At 35.6% G+C, this 17,848-nt stretch overlaps 1 protein-coding gene across 9 annotated transcripts in view; it reads left to right on the forward strand.

Annotated features, from left to right (window-relative positions):
- Positions 1 to 17,848, forward strand: part of TAFA5 (TAFA chemokine like family member 5) — a 467,230-nt gene that overhangs the window by 318,728 nt on the left and 130,654 nt on the right. For 7 of the 9 annotated variants that reach the window (XR_008508410.1, XR_004981798.2, XM_036400615.2 and 4 more), the window contains one exon: positions 6,099 to 6,226. Coding sequence is in view for 5 of the 9 variants with exons in the window: in XM_036400615.2 (XP_036256508.1) it covers positions 6,099 to 6,226 (128 nt within the window). In the remaining 4 variants the exon portion in view is untranslated. Of the gene's footprint in view, positions 1 to 6,098; positions 6,227 to 10,688; positions 10,810 to 17,848 lie in introns of all 9 variants that reach the window. The other 2 variants (XR_008508408.1, XR_008508409.1) reach the window with 1 other exon arrangement.

A 17,848-nucleotide genomic window follows, 5' to 3' on the forward strand; every position in this document is an offset into this window, starting at 1 on the left:
AGAACTGAAAAGACAGAGGCCAGAAAAATACATTCTACTTTCTACACTACAAACAGGTATCATGTTCTTTTGCATTTAGTCTCATAGGCTTTTCACTGTTTATTTATTTATTGTTTGGGGTATCATAATGAGGAAATTCTTCTATTTGAAGGAAAAAAAAGATAAGAGCTATTGAATTTCATGAGAGTGCTCCTAGAATCTGGATTATACTTCAGGTTTTTTTGTGTAATTATTTTTAAGCTGTCACTATATATTTATTTCAGAGTCTTATGAAGATACGGAAAAACATTAAGTAAATCATAAAATTGAACAAACACATTAATGCATTTCTAAATGGAGTAGTTTAAGTTTGGTCTTACTTTTTCAAAAGTGTTTTCAAGTAGTTTTTGCATTAGTGGTTTACTAAGCTTCCTGCTTTCACTCAGTTTAACCCAACAACTTCTCATACCAGGTAAATCAGCTAAATTCCTAGGGACCACTCATGTAACTGGCAGTGATGTCTCTTAAGGAGTCTTTGTTTGGGATAATATGGATGGCTATATAATTTAGAGATTGTCTCCTAGGTATTATTCTGCTCCTCCTAAATACACGTTGTACAAGGTGCAATCTGCATAATTCCTGATAGAGCCAGATTGTCATTCTTTTTTGGGGTACAGGTGAACAGTGATGGTATTTTCACAACCCAGGGGTTGCAATAAGATTTATCCCTCAGTGGAACTATGATTGGATGAGCTGTAGGAGAAGCCTCTGCCCTGTCATTCAATCTTTTACTCATGATCTAGTTACCAGGTCTCAATTTGCCTGGTCTCTGTAGCCCACAGGAGATCATTGTTTCCCATATATTTCTCAACCTCAGCTAAAGCATCCCTCCCAGTCTTGACAGCAAGAGCTAAATGATAAAATAGGTGTCTAGACATTGCTATATTGCTGTTCTTAGAACTAAATAGTCTTTGGTCTAGATGTCCTATAAATAATTGAGTCAATCTAACTCTTTGTGAATTAGCAGTGCTTCAATTCTTTTTAAGGAAGCAGAATGACTGCTGTAAAAGGTATCTGAGCTTTGTGATGTTTCCTTGTTGTAAAATAGATTGACATTTGGGGCTTTTACACTATTACAGTCAAATTGCTGCTCTAAAGACAGTTCATGATTGCAGTATCTTAGAGTAGTGTGATTCAGTTTGTCTTTCAGATGGCCTTTATCCTGCTGCTGCAATTTAACTGATATATGCTTTTGAAAGCATATTACTTTGCATATTTTTATTGTTGTTAAATTTCTTTATGTATACGTATTAAAGTACACTGTCTCTCTGAAGGAGGAAGAGACACAGAAAGGTCTCCAGTCTAGTGATCACCAAGAATTCAGAGGTTTTGTTTCCAGCTGTGCAACAAATTCTTGTGTGACCTTGGTCAAGATGATTAGCCTCTGTGCACAATGGGGGCAAGGAACAGCATTTACCAGTCATAGATAAAACTAGCTAAACATAGGAAGTTCTGCAAGATGTTTGGGGATCTTGGATAGGTAGATAGTGTATATGTACTGAATCAGGCAGAGGAGGGAAATGGTCAGAGAAAAAAGCTAGGGTTGAAAAAAAATGGAAAAAGGAAAAATATCAGATAAAATTTAAAAAAGGCTAGGAGATGAGTGGGATTATGAAACCAGCTGGGATAATTTGAAGGTGAATAATTATAAAAGATATGGTCCTATGCAGTGTTAATAGGACTAGCAAAATGCACCAAGTATTTGTCTATGTACTTCAAAAGGGATGAAGCCAAAGGCCTTTCTGAACCTTGGGAATTTACTATGCTGATCAGCTTTCTTCTTTTCTAAGGAAAACCACTGTGAAATAATATATGAAAGTCAAAGAGGAAATATTTTCTCCAATGTATATGTTACAAGTTGCATTAAATGCTAAAAATTACCATTGAATAAAAAATAACGTGAAGAAGAACATCATTCAGGAAAAAGTATAGTTGAGCTAAGTTCTCATTTAAGAAGTATGTTTCAAAATGTGTTTTGCTTGGGAAAAATTCTCCCTAGTCCCTACTTCAATGTATTTCCTCTGCTACTTTTTTTAAACTTTATTTAGGCTCATGCATCATGGTTTTGATTATACCTAATAAATACATGAAAAAATTACAAATATTCACTTTGCACACCACCTTTTATGCATAGAAGCATAATGTATTCTGAAATCATAAGTATCAGTGTCCAAATGCTATCTCAATCAATATTCCTATTCAGTTAAAATAAAGTACATTTTTACTTTTATTTCCCTAATTCATTCCCCAACATTAAAAAAAAAAAAAAGACAACAAACTGCAACAATCTGAGTGTTTTAATTTACTATATTTTAGATGGCTGTAAGTTTTTGTATTTACTGCTTCTGAACAAGACTTATCTTAGTTTTTCCTGTCACAAACAGTTGATGATTTTCAGTTAAAGGACTGACTAGAGATGCAGAGATTGATAATTCCCTGAGTGTGGGTTGAATCTGGGAAAAGAATATCTAGAAAATAAACCTGATTTTCTATGGTAAATATATATAATATTAATAGATATGTATTAATTATATTTCCATAGGGAATATATTATATTAATATTATGATATTAATATATTTTTAAACCAGGTGAGAGGCCTATTGACAAAGCTTATCTAGTTGCAGTATTTAGCAGAAAACAATTTGTGGTGTTCTGAAACTACTCAGTTGAGCAGTATTATATTAGACTGTACTGATCATGAATGATGACTTTTTCTACAAATAACTGGATTACAAGTTTCTCTGTCTGACAAAACAGTTAAGATCGCATTGGTGGGTAGTTTGTCATGGTGTTGATACAACATCTGCTTGCATCCAATGCCTCAAAACTGTTTTCATGAAAGCCCCTTGGATAGAGTCCATTTGTTCTCCAGTTCAAATAGCACTACGCAGGAAAGCAATTCTACCATGTGCTGAGCAATGTCAGTGCGTATTAACTCCAGTTTGAGTGAAGAGGCACAGCCCTTCTTAGGACATGCAAGGTAGTGTCAGCACAGATTCTAAAGCTGAAATTCAGTTCTTTGCAGAAGCTCTGCAAAAAAGCCTGTGCATCATTTAATTCTTCAAAATGGAGCTCAGAGTGGATTTGAAGAAGCTGATAGGCTTTTTGCTCTCTTGTCTGCAGAGGGCTGAATTACACCCCTGGTGAATATACACAGTAAAAAGGCAACTATACTGCCTCAGGAAATACACTATATTCCTTTGCTTTGACTAGTATAACTCAGTTTCAATTACTGATGAAAATTCTTTGATATTATGCTGATAAAAATTGTTGTACATTTTGCTCCCTTCCTATATTACACATTGAGCCTCACTCTTGTACTGTGATACAATGTGCAAACTGAAAAGTGAAAATGCAAAAGTAGATGTAGTCCTGTAGAACAGGCCTCCCTCGTGACACTGTGAGTGAGGGCCTGTGTGCTGGTGAGGCTTCTGAAGCAAAGCAATGGGTGGGTGGAATAGCAGAATTAAAGGGACATAAAACCAGTAATGGGGAGGAGATCTCAGCAGGAAACAGGATTGGAAGAGGACGTGGAGGCTGAGGAGGCACAGTTTTGATACTGATTAGCTTTAAATCAGGTGAGCTAGCTAGCTTTTCCCTACAAAAGAAGTTTTGATTCTCAAGCCTAAATGTGTGAGCTGGTCTATACACAGCACAGAAATGTTTTAGAATTTATATTTTGTGAAATGCCCTTGGTGTGTTTTAAATTTGTATGTATATAGCCAATATATCAGAGCAAAGACCCCATGGATTTGTGATAATATCAATAGCAACCAAGCAAACACAAAGAATAATTCAGAGATACTTTTTTAAAATAAAATTACTTCAAGTCATATTTCCAGGAAAACCTCCTAGCTGATATAGTAAAGCCAAGCTAGTGGATATTTCTGAATTTAGCTTACTAATCAGTCTTTCAGTGATTCCTCATATTGTTGAAACATTAATAGAAATAGCCATTTTGATATGTGAATTAAGAAAGATATGCATGCAAGTAGGTCAGATTTGGTGTTAGCATTTTAGTGAGCTTTTTCTATTAAGCCTGTAACTGGACGCAGGCCTTTACTGAAAGGATGAGGCTTTTATCTGTTACAAAGGAGGGGTTAGTCTCAGAAACTGATATGATCCAGTTATCAGTAGAGCAGTACCTCTGGTGCCCAAGTAGAATCCACATTTCTGTGTATTATGTGCTTAACAGCCTAGCAGAGTTGTTTCAAAAAAAATGTAGTTATGAATCATTTCACCATTGATTTATATATTGCCTAATGAACAGTGCAAATTCCTATGTAGACATTTAGGTGCTAAAGAGGTTTTATAATTAAAATATTAATATGAATTTCAGATTGTGCTTCCACTGAAGGAAATCAGGTTTTATTATATTATTAGAGCTTACCAACAATTATACCAGAACTGAGGACACAAGTTGTTTTGTGTAAAAATATCAGGAAGGGTTTTATTAAAAACTTTAAATTGCACTTCTCTTTGTTGCCATGATCCAGTGGCATTGGGAATTGTATTCTTAAGTAGCTCCAGAGAGAAGAAGTCAGGCTGAATCACACGTTCAGGTGAGCATAAAGCTGCAGCTGCCACTGGGATAAATGCCTAATTTTAGTCTCCTTGGACCCCAAATTAATTTGGTACAGCATAAGCTTCTTGTACTCTTATTTCATTAAGTACTTCTCCTGTAGTTCTCTTTTTGTTCGGCTTATGATTACTGAAGGTGTTTTAGGTGTATTGGTGTCACACATCAACATGGAGGAAGGCATGATCTGTGTCCCTCTATGTGGGACAAGTTCTGGCCTTGCATGCTAGGACACTTATGTATAAATTGAAGTGCTTAAGCTTTCCTATAGTGCAACCAAGAACTGGTGAGATGATCTGTGGAGGAAGAGGACCATTTTCTGCAGATTGAAAGCCTTACAGTTTGAGCAAAAGTTAGTTTGGGAGACCTTACCTTGTTTAGCATGAGTATATGGCACCCGTGTGAGTGTCTCTATATGCATTTTGTGAAAAGTATGCTAAACATTCCACTGTACAATATTGTCTTCAGTGAAGAGTGAAAGAATAACAGAATACCAGATATTAGTAATATTGTTTGCTATTCTATGAGAAGGAACCCAGATACTACAACGGTGAACTCAAAAGAAGCAGTATTATAGTCCAGAAAGAGGTCTACAGGTATTAAAGCCCCTTCTCTTCCTACCTTGAGGAAAAAATTCTCCTCACAACTCCTTTGCTTTTACTTTATTGCAGTCAGGTCTCTGTTGTTCCAAGACTACATGCTGTGTATGACCTTGTGGAAATTTTGCAGAACTGGCTTGCCAGAGACACAAGCATTGAGAGTAGACACAAAACATGTATCACAACTTCCTAACTAGGCTTCTTTTCCCTTGTAGTAATAGGCTTTTTGGTCCTGTCTTTTCCCTCAGCTTATTGTCTCCCTCCCCATGGTTTCTCAACCTTGGCTTTATTCAATACCTGTCCTTCTTATGTTCCTAGTTTCTGCCCTTGACTACACCCCACCATTGCAAGTATCACAGAATTTCTCAATAGCTGTCATTAAACTGACCCTTCTGTTTATTATAGCTTTTCTCTTTCCCCTGATGCTTCATGTCTATTTTCAGTGTAAGCACTTCAGGATAAGGACTATCTGCTCAGTTTGTAGAGAGTCTGATACAATGGATCACGTTTGTGGGGCACCAAAATGATTAGTTAGGATAGTAGGTCTGCAATTATTAATCCTCCCCAACAATGTTTCCTTCATTGGAAGGAACGTGAAATTAGAATAAGAGCTATTTTCTATTTTCTTTTGATTTATAATAAAGCTGTCTTTTGGTTTTTTGTTGGTTTTTAAGTTTGAAATTAAATTTGTTGGCACAGCAGGTGTTGTAAATAATTTTGTAAACTGCCTAGGGCTGTCTACATCATAAACCATTGCTGAATTATCCGATAATGCAAATAGACAACTCAAATGAGAAAGTGTTTAGAGATAAGTAAAATGTGAATTCTCCTGCCAATTGTTTTTGGTTTTGTTTTTTCTTCTTCCTTTTCTGTTTCATAGCACGAATTATCAAAACAAAACAGTGGTGTGAAATGCTTCCATGTTTAGAAGGAGAAGGCTGTGATTTGCTAATCAATAAATCAGGCTGGACCTGTACACAACCAGGAGGACGGATAAAGACAACCACGGTAGGTGACTTCTCTGTTCTATATTTCTTCAATTTCTTGTTCACTTCGGTTTGTTGAAAACAAGAGAAATTTTTAATTGTTTTTCAGCACTTTTATGTAAAGTTTATTGCCTCATAATTAATACGTGTGCCCAAGTGTGTATGCTGAAATACACAGCAATATTATCACAAAGTACAACACTGGAAAAGATAACAAAGGAAAATGTATGATTCCCATGGTTTCTAAGAGTAAGAACCATTGTTACCAAGAGTAGATATTATATCAAGGTTTTCTGGTAAGACACCAGTTGCTTAAGTAACATTTGTATCCAGCCTGAAGACAGTATCTTATTGTTTCAACATACAGAAACTTATGCTGTGTTAGTGTAGGGGGTAAAACTCAATGTATGGTCTAACAGGGTGAAAAGAAAGCTTTCTCTGGAAGTTCCAAAGAAAATATTTTTGCAACTCCAGCTCTACTGGAAAAACAAATTGCTCAGATAGATCTTTGGTTTTCAGTGAGATCTACAAAAAATACAGCAAAAGATCCCTTTTCCCAGCTTGCTTTGGCCCTGGTTTGTATTAGTTCTCAGTTCTGTGATTAGGTATCTTGGGGCATATGCTTGTGGTGAAGCTGACAGTATATATGACTGTAATAGTTTCTAGGGCCTATAATGTATCAAACAGATTTCTAGAAAATGTTCTCAAATGCCAGTAATTCTTTGACTTAATAAATGGAAAAACCTGAAGAGATATAATAGAGCAATTTTCTGCTAACTTGCTAGGCTTCTTGAAATTATTTCCCCTCCTTATAATCTTTTTTTAGATTTACAGGGAGCTTGAGTATAATTTAAATAAGTGCAATTTCAAGAATATTTAGTCTTAAAAGTACTTATCATTGAGGACTAAATTAATGCCCATCATCCCCTGCACAATTTCTCTCTCTGAGCAGGAGACAGACAGCAGTATAAAAACTTTCATTGTTTTAGAATGCCTGTATTTGGAAAATTATTGTTATTTCACTTATTTTTTTTAAAGGAGATTTGAAAATGCTTTATAAGATACCTAGAAAACAAATTTTACATCTTGTGATCACAGTTTTTATGCTTCTGTATTTACCATATGATATTCCTTATGGACAGGGCTATAAAACTTAACTCCTCTCTCAGGTCTTACTTAAATATAGTTTGCCTTTAGATCTTTTGCATTCAAGCTATGTAAATCTTTTACATTCATATTATGTAAGAGTGGCATTAAAAAAAACAAACAAAAAACAAGGGAAGGAAAAAGTTCTTAAACATTATTGCCAGCATTCAAGGGCAAGGAGATCTAATACCATAAGTTTGTCATACTTGGAATGTAGTCTTAAATCTTGTTAATTCAGGGGTATTTTCTGTATCTGAGGTAAACGGAAAACCCTTGTACTGTGACACATTGCCAGCTGTCGTTTTAGCTCTTTATTTGATGTTTAATGCTAATGGCATGACTGAGTAATGCAAAGTAAGCAGAGGATCTATCCTTCAGTTTCTGTCTTGAATGAAGTGATTCAGATATGCTTTTAGATTAAACACCAGAAGCCTGATTCTGAACTCTTACTTGTCTCTATAGCTCTTTAATGCTATTGACATGAATGGAATGACTCATGAATTTGATTAATGTAAAGGAAATCATAATCATGCCCCATCAGTAAAATTAAGACCACGGCAAGTGTAATATTGTAAAACAGACTCTCCCCACACAGATACATCATTGTCATTGGTAAGGAAAGATTTTGCCAGAGAGACAACTGTAGAACAGCTCTGAGCATAAGCCCTCATCTAACATCAAGCAGTCTTCAACAGTTGGTATCACACATGCAGACACACAACAAACACACAGTACTTTCCAGTCAAGCCAGACTAGCAACTCAGAATGCTTACAGAAGCTCTGAATGCAGAAGGGGGAGAGGGGAAAAAAAGACAAGAAGAAATACAAATGCAAAACCCTGCAATAGATTCTAGCCTATAATACATTATTAGTAAAATATTAAGAATTTTTAAAAAATGTTCTTTAACTACTTGGTTGAAGAGTAAGCTTTGGACCATGGTAGTAGATTTGGAAACTGTGTCATAAGATGACTCCATGAAATTCATGACTGTGATTAAAAGAAAGAAAAAAATTCCCACAGAAACACTAAGAGGCATTATTTACTGTTAGAAATATTCTCAACAGCTAGATTTACTGTTAGAAATATCAACAGCTGCTAATGCAGTAACTGCTGTTTCTACTCCTAATCAACACATGAGTTGCCATGCACTATCGTGGCATCATGGTATTTAAGTGTACTAAGAAGAAAGTCTGGCTGGGAAGGGCCAGAAAAATGACCACAAGATGATATGGGGAAAAAATGTCCAGTCATACTGAATTACTTACTGTATCCTGTTCTGAAGTAGAAATAATATGTGACCACATTTCCAGCAACAGCTAGATTAGGTCCTTCATTTTTTTAACTGTCAGTTTTGTTAAAACACATTCATAAATCTAACATCAGCAGCCCTTTCCTGCTGATATAGCTTGCATCTTAAAGAATTTTTTGGTAGTAGGTCTTGAGTTATCATACTGATAGTAGGTTGTATAGCAGAGATATCACTGATCAATGCTGACAATAATTTGTCACCCATACTAAAGTCAGAACAGTGTTGAACTCTGATGGACTGACACCAGCTGTTGTGATAATACCAGCTTTTCACATTGATTCCAGGAGGTTTTGTAGAAATGAAACCTTTTAAGTAGTGGGTTTAGAAGCAGCATGTGGGAAGATAGGACTTGTAGAGATCTTATAGATGTCATCTTATAGATGGCATGAGCTCCCTTTTAAGTGAGAATATACTTTAGGGCTCATAGTTAAATATGGTTCTTAAAAGCAAGGAAAGATAGGATTTGTTTTCTGTAGATGAGTTAGGCATTTAGTATTCTTTGTATGAGAATTCCAAGCAAATAGCAAGTGAACATATCTAGTGCTGCAAAACAAAAGTGCAATTTATGTAAAATATTTGGAAAGGGCTGCTGCTTTTTACTTTATATTTTGTGTCAAAATTGTTTACACTTTCTATACAGAGCCAGATTTTTCAACTGGCTGGCACTTTTTGTGATCACCTCTGGAAATAATGCAACCAAATCAGAATTCTCTCCTCACATGAGTAGCAGTGTTTTATATCCATTTTGTGCTCACTTTGCAAAGCTATAAATGACTACACAAGGTGCAAGGCGAAGGAAAATCAGACTCAAAGTATACTCTAAATGGATCTGGATGTCACTTCTGCCCTGTTGTTCTTTCTACAAGGTGTGAATGAACCAAAGATTTTTCATCTGCTAAGAGGCTTTTAGAATTGAGGACCAACTGGGCTAACTGCCAATCTGTGTATTAAGAGGCTGACTGTCAATACAAGGAAACAATATGGCAACTTGCAAAAGAAGATAGCAAGAGAATACTACACAATTGTTAGCAATTTTAACATACTAAGTGCTTTCATATAACTAGTGTCCTTACAGTCACTTAAAAATCTCCTGCCTTTAAAAATTTCTTCCCCCTTTGCTATCCTCATTACTTTTCAATTAATTATGAAAAGTAAGCTATATGATTTTTAAAAATATTTTATAGTTTTAATAGTGTCAGAAGATATGCCTCTTTTTTTTTTAAATAGGTTGCTGAAGGGCCTTTCCATTTTATATTTCAAGTGTAAAACTTGCTTGTGTATAGCTGAGAAGATGCAGAATGTATTGTTTTTACAGGGGAAATTAATTTTTAGCACCCAAGTGTAGATATGTTGCCAATGATCCATCACTACCTAATTGTTACTTAATTAATTCCTTCTTCTACATAATGCGATTTCAATGCACGGAGCTTAACAGAACATTCATGCGCCAGTTCCTCGGTAGCTAACCTTTTAAACCTTTGTGATTTTACTGCTAAATTAGCTGAAGTGGGAAATTAAGGAATATGGAGAAGCTAAGAGAGAGCTCACAGTGGATAAAAGGTGTAATTACTCTGACATGGAGCTCAGTGCTTAGCTAGTAAAATTTACTAAGGATCTAGCTCCACCAAGGGACCTGACTTTCTTAATAGAGTTTACTTATACACAGAGCAACTTATCATTAATACAAATGCCTCACCATTAATATAAATGACATGCTGGCTGGGTTGGAAAGGCAATTTGTTCCTTACCCTGAAAAATACAATACGTATTTGTATTGGCTGCAATTTAAATCATAATTTTTTTCAGCAGAGCTTTATCATACATATATGTATGATTAAGGTAACTCAGATAAAATATACTGGTATGATTTTCAGCACTGACTTATGAGCAATGTGTTTTCACTCATATCATTACATTCAGGTAAAAAGAAATATATATATATATATATATGTATACACCTATAAATATACATATATATATATATATGTTACATATTTGTAACATACTTGAGAATTTACTTTTTTTTAGACTGAAGATCAGCTGGATATATCCTGAGGCCATGATCTAGTGGTCTGAGCTTGGGAACTGGGAGCCAGAAACTCCTGAGCTCTAATCCTGGCTCTGACAGTGACTACCTCTGTGGCCTTGGGTAAGTCACTGAACCTCTCTGCCTCAGTTTCCCCAGAAGAAGAAGTAAGATTAACAATTCTTAGCTCCATAGGTCAGTGAATTTGGGAGTCCTAACTTTACATTTTAAGAGGCTTATCAGTTCAGATTAACTTAGAAATAAAAATATTGTTACGTATAAATGTCCTTATTGGTAATATTCCTGCTGTTGTTAGGTATTCACATAACACTGGTGTTCCTGTATTTAGCCTCACCTACATTCCAGCTCTGAGTCTTTCTAAATGTGCATTTCACATGTCCACAGCTCAGCTGATTGCATTTGGTTAAGCTGGTTTTGGAAGTATTTTGATATCCAAGCATTTCTAGTTCTGTGTCATTCCAGGATACAATACCTACCAAAACAAGCTTTCAGGCAGCACCAGATTAAAGCAATGAAATGTTGCATGCATGCCATGCCAAATTAATTTTCACCCTTTCCTTTTGTCAGAAGTGGTCAACTTATGAAACAGATACAATAATACCAATTCTTTATACATCATAGCCGTGTGCTTCAGCGTCCACTCTATAGATCTGTCAGCAATTCATCTGCTAAGCTCCTTCACTCTCCAAATTGTAACAGGAACACTACATATGGACCAAGATTACAGAAGACACTTTTCCACAGCCTGGTTTATCCCCTCACTCCAATCCAAGTATTAGCGTTTAGAAACAAGACAGAAATTAGGATCCTGAATTTTTCATTGTTTATAGTCAACTGTTGGAGAATTGGGATCTTTGTCTGTATTTAACCTATGGCACTATCTTTGCTTCAAAGCCCATAAGCTTACACAATTTGAGTCCCTATGTCTTCTCTGTCTTTTATTTTTCTGTGTGTCCCTCTTCATGATGGCACACCTGCCACTGTCTTGTGAGAGATCTTAACAGCAGCTGAAAGGGCTCTCACAAATACAGTTTTGTGGTGAAATAGATCATTAACTCTTTTGGATCATGCTCAGATATACTCACTCTTCATTTCTAGTTCATTGTCTAGAAATCTGGTTTATGAAAACCTCTATTTTTATTTCCACAAAGAATCATTTGCATTCTTAAGTCCCTGTGACAGCCAGTTTTCTGAGCTCTGAGTCCATTGCTTCACCAAGCATTATGCATCACAAGGTCCTTTAAAACTAACTCACATCTCAGTAGTGTGCTTCTGAAATTGATATTTGATTAAGATTTTCTGAGACCACACCACATAACTGGAAGTTAGCCTGAAATAACTTTCATATGTTAAAACATTGATGTGTTCTACTTTTCATATATACACACCAAACTGAGAAAGGGTAGAACATGAACACTTTCTGCAGAATAACTTTAGCAGTTCTTGTTGAGATCAAAAAAGTTATGATATCTGTATCTGTTGCTGTACATATGAACTGGCAGAACTAGGTTACTTTTAATTAGCATCTTGTTCTAACGTAACAGCATATCTATAGAATCAGTCCTAGTCATTGTGCAGTGGTTTAACTGAGCCTTTTAATAGTTTTGTATTAATTTGATGTTCTTAGTAGTACTAACATAAATTATGAGAGAAAAATACCAGTTCTTTACATGTTATAACATGCTTCAATGGCCACTCTATAGATGTGTGCTACAAGGCCTACATTCAACCTATTTATTTCCATGGCTTACAAGATATTTTAATGCTTTGAGGAGTTTACATTATTCTCATTGTTTACAAAAGGTATCCTAATCTGCAAATGTGTAATCCTAATCGACAGTATTGGAAATAGATTCTTTTCTGTTAATTTCCAAGAAAGGTAGTTTGGGAATTGGATGTCGTAATTCTCAGAAAAGTTAAATATCATGTTTCTAATTCTTGTGTTGGAGAAGAATAGTCCCTTTAGACAATTCACAAGCAGAGTGGTAGGATGCCTTTGTGGCCCCATGTCTTAAGGACTACATGCCCAGAGAAATCTAAATAGAAATAAAATCCTCATGAAGCTGAAGCATTTCATGAAGGGGCTGTACTATTCCTTCAAAATACACAGGTTTTCTTGCATGTTAGTAATGTTTCCGCTAGTACAGTCTTTTCAAAGCTGTGCACTTCTTTGTCATACCAATGTGTTGAAACCTCCACATTCTATTTTCTGTTATCCTTATCAAAATACACTTCTTCATGTCAAATAAGTAATCTTCAAGTCCTAAGCCAAAATGTTAGCAAAGATTTTGTGATTTTTGTAGACTTTAGGTTGAAAGGAGCTGTCAGATACTTAAAGAACTACCTTAAAGAGATTAACCGCCTTCCTCTGTCATGAATGCTGAATACTGGTTCTATTGATATTCACTGATCCATACTGCTTGAAAAGAGACCAAAACTGGCACCAAAAATGACTTGTAGTAAAATGGCATGCAAAGTGAAATTATAATTTGTTAACATCTCAAACAAATAATTGGAAGAAATTAGGTAAACTCAAGTTTTGTTCTTCACTTTTAGAATATGTATTTTCAGATTGTAAGGAAATAAAGTGAACTAATTTCTTTTGTCTTTTTAAAGTTACAGAAAATATGAATGCTCACTTCTGCATGGGCTATTTCAAAGATATTGCAATTACTGTGAAAATAAATAAACAATTTTTAGAGAGATAAGAATTTTAGACAGATATTTTCTTTCATGTTTCCTATTACTTAACTCATATTCATATTGGGTTTTCTAGCATTCAGTCCAATTTTACTATGCTAACTTAGAGACAGGCCAGTTTTAGATTTAGTGAGGTAAATCTAGTTTCTGATTAATGCTTACGAACTTTGGCTTTTCTTTGATATATAGATTAATCTATATTTGAAAGCAGTTACTGCACTGTAAAATGAGCTACATTTTGATCCGTTTGAGGTCTGAACTATCAGTTTCAGCAAGTAAACAAAAGCTCTTTCTACCCAAGGCAATAATAATAATTTTCAATAATCTATTTCATGGGTTTAAGCAAACACCAAGCAAAGCCTTTGGGTTTTTTTTTCCTATACTTTGAAATCAGAAGTCTGAAATGTAAATAAAACCACATCTGTAACTTGGCAAGTTCATTGACTACTATATGATAGTATGAATGCACACAATAAATTGTGAATATCTAAGAATATTCAGGCTTTCAAAGGCTTTAAAACCTGCATTTTAAGGAATGTCTAAATTGTTAAATTGGTCCCAATAAACAGAAAATACTTTCATTTTAAATTCTTTTTAAATTGGATCATTTTCAAGACACCAGTGAGAATTATGTTTTTATGTGGGGCTAGGATTGTCTTTCACCTTCCCAAAACCAAATATAAATTAGCCTAAATTTAAAAATGCAAGGCTCAGGGCATAAAAATTTCATACCTATATTGGATGGTTCAGGCATCTACCTGGAAAATTTGCAGGCCCATCAAAGAGTGTATGTAAAGATCCTGATACTATTTTTTTTTTTTTTTTTGTTATTGTTTAACACCCTGGTCATCATTTGCATCTAAATAAACCTTTCCAAATACTGAAATAGCATGGTAATCGGTCTAAGAAATAAGCATGTTAAGAATTAGTACTGAGATGGACTAAAAGCATCAGACAGACCAAATCATTATCAGTAATGGTAATATTGGGGCTTTTTGTGTTTTGACAGTTCTAAGCAAAACAGACATTCTAATTGTGATTCAGTTTTTCTCAACTTATCATTTAAGTACATTCAGATACTTAAGGGTATTGATGGCATCTTGCACAGAGTGAGCATCTGTAAGATAGATCCTATAGACCACTGCCCCTGTGGGGTGTCAGCTGGAAGTCAGGCAGAAGGTGCTGGTTCACTTATGGTCTGTGTTAAGCAACTAAATCTCATTCCTCATCTGCTAGATCAGATAATTTGAGACAGTGCTGTCTGCTCCTACCATGTATGCTTCATGATAGATTGATATTGTCTGAAGCTACTGATTTCTTGCATGAATATGGAAAAAATCAATTTTCATTTAATAGGCAACTGCAAAGAGAGACTATCTGAGGAAACAAACCTGGAGATTACTTGTGCAATTTCTTGTACTACGTAGCACAATGCACTGTAAGAAGGGATTCAATAGATGCTGAGTGCCATATATTTGAGCTAAAGGGGACTACAGGATACATAGTACATGTGGAAGAAAAATATATTTGATAATGCAAACAGGGAAGAAAGCTGGAAAGACTAAAGCAGAACTTGGTATTTAATTTAAAACATTTTTTTGTTGGCATGTAATGTAAATTTATGAAGGCTGGAAACTGGTATGTGATATCAACACCAAGAATTTAAAATGCTAAAATTCTTACACACCCTTTTTGAACAATTGCTGATGGATACCTTTTTAAACAATGAAAATGTTCATGACACAAGTGTTAGAAGCTGAAGTTGTTGCACACGCATATCCATTTTGGAACATTTCCATTTTTAAGAATAGCCACAAAGATTTCTGTTAAATCATGCAAAGCAAGCTAGAATTCTTGGACTGAAAAAAACAAGCAGTGAATAAAGAAAATGAAAAGGGTATTTTAGCTCAGGGATTTTTATAATAACATTTGACACATTATTTCTTAAAACCATACTTGAAAATTAATTCAGAAAGGCCTGTCATATTGAAAACTGTCATTTCAACAAGATACTGATGAAGGACCTGTGAACAGTGCATAATAACACTTAACAGGAGTGTATTGATCTAGGTCGAGGTGGCCCAGGAAGTGACAGACTTGTGAAAAGTCTAACAGTATTTTATTAAGAATGGTTTCAAAAGCATAAAAGGTATTAAGCTGTTAAGTGTTATTGAAAATCTGTGAAAGGTAGACACATACCAGACATTTCTGGTTTTAGTATTCCCTTGCTATATTTTCATTAACCATTTGGAATAGAAATACTCAGTAATGTTATGTCTGCACATAAATTTCTTTACCTTGGGGGCAGACCTTAAGGACAAAGTTGCCAGTTTTTTGTTCTAGTTAGCTCCTGCCTATGAGGTTTTGTTTTCAGCTACTCCTCCTGGCCACTTGCATATGAGCATGCAGGGGTATGCAGAATGACAATTCAGTTTACATTGTCATAGGAAAGTGATAGCCCAAAGCTCGGGCTATTCCTGTTCTTCATTAGATCTTAGCAATCTCATTACATGGATGAAACAAGAGGTTGGAAATGAATAAAACTGGCTGATACTTGATCCGAATAAAGCCAGGCAAGGGTGGGACAGTAAAATCAATCAGCACATACACCATAAGACCTTTTCTTTTGACTGACAGTGCAGCTTTATGGTACTCTAAACCAATCTAAAGCCAGACTGACCCATTCCTATTCTCCCACCTCACTCTGCTCTGTCTGTATATGTCTGACCTCTGCTTTGGTCAGGCACTAAGTGCTTGTAGAAGTGTCTGGGATGCCAAAGTGGGCATCGCTTTTTGCCAGGTTAGTTTTCAGCCACATCAGTTTCTGATTGCAATACTGCAGATTTAATTATTCTAGGCCAAAATCTATGGAGTATGTCTGTCTTTATTAAATAGTTCCAATGCCTTTGGGCCATCAACAATTGCTGATGGATACCTTGTTAGTTTTTTTCAGCCAACACTGCTATTCTTCCCCATTTGCACTTACCAAAGAGTTCCAAAGTTGCCTCTGAAGTAAAGACAAAGTGCATTAAATTCGTCGCTTGTGTGAAATACACCAGTGTACCATGTCCTAAAGTCCATATCCTAATCTGCGGAGGATGTTGTACTTTTCTGAACTAGGGCTTTTAAAGGTAGCATCTCTGTTTTCTAATGCATTTACTTTTTTGTTTTGTTTTGTTTTACTTTCTTTCCTCTTTTATTCTTTTCTTTTTTGTTCCTACCACTTTTCCTTTTTCTCCATGAAGTCCTGAGAATTTTTCCTTACAGAACAATTCTTAGAATTGTTCTAGCCACGAAAGAAAGAGACATTTTGTGGTGTGGCAATGTCAAATATGTAAACAGAAAAAGAAAGTTGTCAGGGCTATGGGAAGACCGATACTTAGTTCTTATAATTGTAGAGGTAGCATGTGAAAGATCAGGTACAAGCCAATTACTGTATTTTTCACAAGGACTTGAGCAAATGTGGCCAACTTTACTATCCAGTCAGAACAGTGGGTATCTATCCAGACATCCACCAGGACACAGAAATTTCTGTCCCCAGTGGCTTTGCAGTCAGATTAGGGATCTCCAGAAGAAAATTAAATCTCTTCAAACTGTTTTTTATCCCATGTCAATGTAAAAATGTATCTATATTTCATGGAGAGAGGTCTGTATCTTCTGTTCTTTCCCCTGATGAATGTCAACTATTGAGTTTGAACAATATCTCCTCAGATCTCCAGGTGACTTCAGATTTGCTGCACAGTGCTTTAGTTTTTGAAAAGGGACTGATAAAATGTTCTGATTTGAGATATTTGCCTGGTGATCATGGCATTTTCCTGGAATGCAGGAATAGGAGATTCAATCACCCTTGTCATAAATAGGTCTAGATGCAGCCCAGATGATTGGCCTACCTACTAGACTGATATGCAAATGATGGATTGTCCTATTGTCATTGTCCTTGCTTGAGGTACTGCCAGGTCTTCCCTGATTGGTCCTGGTGGTTTACCCAGACTTCATATTCTTGTCTGCCTAAATCTGGAAAATAGTAGAGGGGCCTCAGTTTAGAATGTGAATGAACATTTTGTATTTAATACTAGCTTCAGAGAGATCTAATAAATGTAAATTCTAAAAGACATGCAAATTAAAAGATTGAATTTGGGAGGTTTAGATGCTTATCATGTAACCTTTTAGGTGCCTTAACTTTTCCTTTCATGTTACTTGCTAAGTGATCATGGTGATCATTGCAGAATTTTCTACTGACTTCTGAAATTTTTTTCATAATAAGTTGCTATTTGGAGAAAAATAAGAACTTGGAGCCGTTAAGGAGTCTGAACAGAGGCTGTGGATATCTTGGCTATTGCAGGCAATCCGGAGGATCAGATTTACCCATATAGTGCTGCAGGAAACATGTTCAGTGGAGGCTGGGGGAGCAATGCAAAATGCATTGAGGGAGGAAGCTTCC

The sequence above is a fragment of the Molothrus ater genome, chromosome 5, assembly GCF_012460135.2.
Source record: "Molothrus ater isolate BHLD 08-10-18 breed brown headed cowbird chromosome 5, BPBGC_Mater_1.1, whole genome shotgun sequence".
NCBI lineage: Eukaryota > Metazoa > Chordata > Aves > Passeriformes > Icteridae > Molothrus > Molothrus ater.